Here is a 6,043-nt window from a genome sequence, read left to right on the forward strand (position 1 = left end):
GGCTGGGTGGTGATGGGCAGTGTGGAGGCAATGGGCGTGTTGATGGTGGAGTAGATCATGCCATCAGCAGCCCGCACCGTGGCGGTGGATGGGAACATCTGCCGGACAGTCCCCAGGCGGACTCCGGGGACGTTGTACTGTGCTAGGCTGCCCAAGCCCTGCCGTCCCTCAGGGAAGGTGGGGTTGTACATTCCACCAGGTTTGGGGGGTGCAGGGCCTTGCTGCTGAGCCGCCATCCCTCCTGCACCCCCTGGCCCAGTGCTGGGGCCGTAGGACAGCAAGTCAGGACCGTTGGTGTGCCGGCCCCCATACTGGTCCATAGAGTTGAGGGCAGCACACATGCGGCTGATCTCACGCGCTGTGGTGGCACTGTAGTGAGCCAGGCTGGACTCCTGGAAGCTGGCCAGGTCCCCTCGAGGTGAGAAGCGGTAGTCAGAGTAGATGTTGGAGACTGAGCTGTACCTCCGCATAGGGAGCGGGTGGCTCAGAAGCTCTGCTGGCTGGCGGAGGTCAGAGAGGGAGCCATACTGCAGTCCCTGGCCCAGGTAACCCCCCTCAGCAAAGCCCACACTGTAAGAGTGCTTCATGGTGCTGAGGTCCACAGCGGCATCACCCGCTGGGGAGTGGAAGGGCTGATCCCCCTTCATGGGGTAGTAGCTCATCCCAATTTCAGAGAGGTTTGTGTCTGACATGGAGGAGTAGAGGCGGCCAAAGGTGCCAGTGGGGTAAAACTTCTGCTCCTCATAGAGCGAGGGTGCTGGGGCTGGTTGCTCCTGGTAAGGGAAGGTGTCTGGCAGCTCTGGCTCTCTGCTGCTGTAGAGGGGCCCGCTGGCTTTCCGGCCAGGTGCTGCCGCCTCCCCGGCTTTTTTCTCTGGCATTTTGGAGGTGGGGTTGAAAGTGCCAGTGCAGCTACCACCAAAAGGGAACTTGTAGACCACGTCACAGCAGGCCACCTGGCTCTCTGCCTTCACACCTGTGAGGTCCAGCACATTGGCTGGTGGTTCCTCCTTCAGCACTTTGGTCACTGGACCTGCTGCCTCCTCCATCTGCACCATCATCACCTGGGACTTCTTGCCACCCAGGGCAAGGAGAGGGCTCTGGCTCTTCAGCTCCACTGGCACTGCCCGATACAGCTCTGAGCCTGGCTCTGGTGGGAAGGGCTGTGGGAGGCCACTAATGTTCTGTGCCCCACCAGTCTGTGAGATGAGCACATCCTTCTTCACCATCTGGCCTGGCATGCCATATCTTGCAAACTTGGCCTGGGGCAGGGGGGCAGGCTCAGGCTTGCCACTGGATGCCCCACTGGCTCTCACAGCGGCCGTCTGGACACCCTGCTCCACTTGCTTCACCTGTGCCAAGCACACTGGGCTCCCGGTACCCTGCCCAAAGTCCACCCGGCTTTGGAAAGGGTCTCCATAGACCATGGGCTGCTTGGCCTGTGAGAGGAGCATGGGGGAGGCAATGGCCAGGCCGGCAGTGCTGGCTGCTGCAATGATGGCATGGGGCTGCTCCTGGGCATTGAGGTTGATGATCAAGGGCTGGATGGCTGTGGACTGCCGGTTTGGGATGTGGTCCAAGGTCAGGCAGTACTTCCTGGCTTCAGTAGCCAAGGAGGTGAGATCCATGCCTTGGTCTGTTATGATGATGGGGGCAGACTTCAGTGCTGTCCGTAAGTCGACAGCATTAGTACTTGGGGCCTTGGGCCCCGGCTCCACTCGGGATGTGCCGGGGATGGAGGAGATGCGGCAGAGGGAGATGTTTTCTGCAGGAAGTGCTCCCCAGCTGTACAGCCCTGTGATGCTGTCAGTGGCTGAAGTCACGGCAGGTGCCTTCTGGGCGTGCTCCTTCACTGGCTGTGCCCTGATGTAGGTGCCTGGTGGCTGCTCTGGCTCTGGCACTTGGCTGTAGCCATGCGCTAGCAGCTGTTGGCTGGCCCAGGTGGGGGATGAGGTGGGGGATGTCGGGGAGCCGGAGCTGACCGGCTTGGTCTGGCTGGCTGCATCAGCTGCCAGTGTGATCAGCATGAAAGGGGCATCCTGCGAGGAGGGCTGCCGGGTCAGGCGTGGCGAGCCTGCCCGGTGCGACGTCTGTGTCCCCTGTGCCACCATGGGGGAAGAGGTGCCAGTGGTGGGACCCTCATAAGGGAGGAGGGGGCTCTGAGTCTGTGTGGAAAATTCTGCTGTGGCCTTTGCTGTGCGGGTGGGACTCTGTGTTGGGGAGGTGGGCGAGAGTGGAGGGCTGGAGCTCTTGAAGAAGGGGTAGGTTTTGGGTGGCAGGGGCTTGCTGTCGCTCACAGCTGGGACCTTCTCCCTGGCTGTCTGCACGCTGATTTCCACCACTGCCTTGCTTCTGCCGATGTCCTCTGTCTGTGAGCCATAGCTGATGGTGCTCTTCGCTGGACTGTAGCTTCTGCTGCCTACTGATGGGGCATCTGGGGCTGGGGAGCTGTAGCTTCGTGCTGTGCTCCCGGGGCCACCCACAGCGGTTGTCACTGTACTGGCACCTTTGCTGTCTTTGCTGTAGGTGTAAGGAGTGGTGACAGCCTTGGATGCCAGGCTGGGTGCTGCTGGGGTGCTCTTGGCCAGGTCTTGCCCCTCTTTTGCAAAATGCTGGGTGACTCGGACATCAGGAATGACCTTGCCTGTGCTGCTGTCGGAGGTGGCAAAGGAGACAGGAGCGGAGAGCTGTGTGGGGCTGGTGCCAGGGGTGAGTGGGCTGCCGTTCTGCTTCATCAGGTCAGCATAGGCGCTCTCAGCGTTGAGGAAGTGCTTGTCCTGGTATGCCTCCACCTGCCCCTTTGCTTTCTCCCCCTGCTCGAGGGCCAGGTCAAAAGAGGAGGACCGGTGCATCCTGGAGATGCTCTGGGAGGTCTGCAGGATCTCCTGGTACACTGCTCCTGCCTTCGTCAGGGCACTTGGATAGCTGGGCTGGGAGGGGCGCAGGGGGCCATCATCGTACCGGTACTCCTCGGTGTACTGGAATTCAAAGCCATTGTGGCCCTCGGTGCCACGGTAGCCGACCTGCTGGCAGGTGCTGCCATAGGAAACAGCCGGCTGGGTCTGCTGGACCTGCTGCTTCTGCATCATCTCTGCTTTCCTCATCATCTCCTCGTAGGCTTCCTCAGCACTCTTGAGAGGTTTGCTGGTAGGCTGGCTCCCACTCTCCCCCTTCTCTGTCGGGGAGTACAGTGACATGAAAGTGGGCAGGTTGTACTCACTGCCCGACTTGTACAGCTTGGAGGTCACAGCATCGAAGCTCTCAGCCTCTGAGTCGATGGAGGGCGAGTACTCAGAGCAGGAGGAGCGGTGCAGCTCTTCCATCTCTGCCGCCTGCCGCAGCTCCTCAGTGGGGGAGGCATCCTCGATGGGAGAGAGGTTGCTGGGGGGGGTTTTGGAGCGTTCTCTCCTCCTCTGGGCCCTCAGCTCCTCCTTGTCGCGCTTGGTCTTGCGCGCTGTGCTTCGGATGCGCTGCTGCTCCACCTCCCGCATCTTCTCCTGCTCCCGCAGCAGCTCCTCTTCTTCTCGCAGCTCCTCCTCCTCAGATGAGTCCTCAATGGTGGGCAGCAAGGGGCCATGTGAGCGGTGGCGAGCCTTCCTCTGCTGCTTCACCTCTTCCAGAGGCTGGGGCTACTATCACTGTCCTCCTCCAGGGAGGAGATGGAGGTGGGTGAGGTGCCTGAGGTGTAGCTGGGTGTTGTGGCCGGCAGGGCGGAGGAGGACTCGCCCCGGTCGCGCTCCTCGGGGGAGCCTGTCAGGCTCTCCATCTCCAGCTCAGGCTCCCGGTCCAGGCTGGTGTCTGCCTCCCTGCCCATCTCCATCTCCCGCCCATAGCCAGTTGTGCTGTTCAGCTCAATGGTCTTGAAGCGCCGCAGGCCCCCCTGGGTTGTGCTCAAGTCTTCGCCCTCCACCGCCTCCACCTCCTTCCTCTCCTCCTTGTACAGGCTGCCAGGGCCATGTGGCAGGCGCCGTTTGGCTGAAGCTGCTTCTTTGCCCTTCTCCGCCTCGGCCTTCTGCCCAGCTTTGGGGACACTATACTTGGTGCGCCCATAGCCCTCCTCCTCCTCCTCGAGGTTGTCCTCCTCTGCACTCATCTCCAGGATCTGCCTTCGCATGAACTCCTCATCACTCACCTCTGCCTCCCGGCCCTTGGGCTGGGGGGGCACCGGGGAGAAGCCCCCCTCACTGCTGTCTTCCACGTAGTCGTGCCGCAGCTTGCTGCCAAACTCATCCGAGGACTCCGCGCTCTCTCGCCGCTCCCGCTGGTTCTCCCATTCCAGCGAGTCCTCATCCTCCTCCAGGATGTCCTCTAGCTCCTCATCTGAGTCAAAGGCTTCAGGGGTGATGGAGAGGTACCGTGGCCGCTGTCGCTGCCGCTGCTCCTCCCGTGGCTCTGGGCCACCCTTGCCACGCTCGGTGGGCTCTGGCGGGGCACCCCGGCCTTCCAGGAGGGGCCGCATGCTGCTCTCCAGCTTGGTGAGCTCAGAGGGGCTGGGGGGGCTCTGCCCAGCCAGCCCAGTGCCGCTCAGCTTCTCCTCCTCCTGCTGCACCAGGCCAGTGATCTCGCTCTGTGAGCTGGAGATGCCATCAGAGGAGTAGCCAGTGTCGCTCAGGCTCTGGGGGCTGCGGGACAGGTCCGGGAGGTAAGGCTTGCTCCCATCCTGTGGGTGAGGAAGAGCAGAGTGTCAGACCTGAGCACCTCCAGAGCTGCTTCCCACTGCTTCCCTCCCAATCCTCCCTGGGGAGCAGGCAGAAGATCTGGGCAGCTATGGAAGCCAGCCCAGCACCAGGGTTGGGGGCCACCCTATGTCCTCTCCCTCAGTGGCTTGTCAGCAATTTGTCTGTGGCTGCCTTTTATTGAACTTTAATTTCCCTGACTGACAGCTCTGCAAAGCAGCCTTCAGAAACACAGCAGCCCCCAGGATCCTCATTAGATGCCAGCAGAAATAAACAGGCTGTTTTAATTGACATTACAATTAGGTAGCACAGGGACAAGCCTCTGAGCCGTGGGGAACGTGCCATTGCACCTGGCCCCATTGCTACCAGCAGGGCCTCAGACCCCACCAGCACAGAGGCACCACGGACCTTACTTGGTTTTGGAAGTGCCAGCAGACAGTGATGTGAGGACCATCTCCCCTGGGGGCGTCCATGCCCTCCAGAGCCTCTTCCCCAGGGACATCCATCCCCTCCTGGCTGGTAGGGACTTCCTGCTGCATCCCCTCCCCACAGGGGGCTGCACTGGCTGTGCTAGTTACTCATGGGGGAAAACCATCCCAACACAGCCAAGCTCTCCCCCCAGATTGCACTGAATTTTAAAAAAGGTGGGACTGGGACCTTGAAAAATGCCTGCTGCTTCAGAGTGCAATGTTCTGACACCAGTTTTCCATTGAACAACAAATTAAACTGCCCTTATATTCTTTTAAAACAAATCCAAAGGCCAAAGATGACCTGGGCATTATGCCCAAATTGATGTAACTGTAATAAAGAGATGGCAAACATCAGCATGCTGCTCTGGAGCCTGTGCAGTTCCAAAGTGCTTCAGAAGTACAGAGACAGCAGTTTATGGAGTTCACCCTTTCCCCAAAGGCCATTTCCCGAGGCAAATGGCCCCTACAACGCTGCTTCTGCTGCAACTCAGAACAACCTCCCGCTTCTGAGCACACGGCTCAGTGCCAGCCCAGCCCTGGGGTGGATGCAATTCCCAGGAATGCTCAGAGCTGGATGCACCCACAGAGCTCACCTCCTGCTCCTTTGCCCGAGGTGCCTCGGGGGGTGCCCGGGTCTCCTTGCTCTCCTCCTCTGGTTTGGGGGTCACACTCTTACCCTTCAGCACGGTGCTCTCAGGAGCTCTGGAAGGCTCCGGGGCAGCTTTGGGCAGTGGCTTTTCCTCTACTGGCACCGGGGGCTTCTTCTCGGCCGGGGCAGGGCTGGGGGTGCGACTCTGCTCAGCAGCCCGCAGGCTCCTGGCAGGCGAGGGCGGCTGCTGCTTCTGCGGGGCTGCGGGCGGCGGTGCGGGTGCCGGCGCGGGCGCCCGGGGCTGCGGGACG

The 6,043-nt window shown here is 60.9% G+C and overlaps 1 protein-coding gene across 1 annotated transcript in view; it reads right to left on the bottom strand.

The window, feature by feature from the left end:
* BSN (bassoon presynaptic cytomatrix protein) overlaps nt 1-6,043 on the bottom strand; it is an 80,676-nt gene that overhangs the window by 8,505 nt on the left and 66,128 nt on the right. The window contains 3 exon segments of the mRNA XM_009996958.1: nt 3-3,619; nt 3,622-4,657; nt 5,737-6,033. Of these exon segments, the coding sequence (XP_009995260.1) occupies nt 3-3,619; nt 3,622-4,657; nt 5,737-6,033 (4,950 nt within the window).

This window comes from Chaetura pelagica, unplaced genomic scaffold (genome assembly GCF_000747805.2).
Source record: "Chaetura pelagica isolate M959 unplaced genomic scaffold, ChaPel_1.0 scaffold24, whole genome shotgun sequence".
NCBI classification, from domain to species: Eukaryota; Metazoa; Chordata; class Aves; order Apodiformes; family Apodidae; genus Chaetura; species Chaetura pelagica.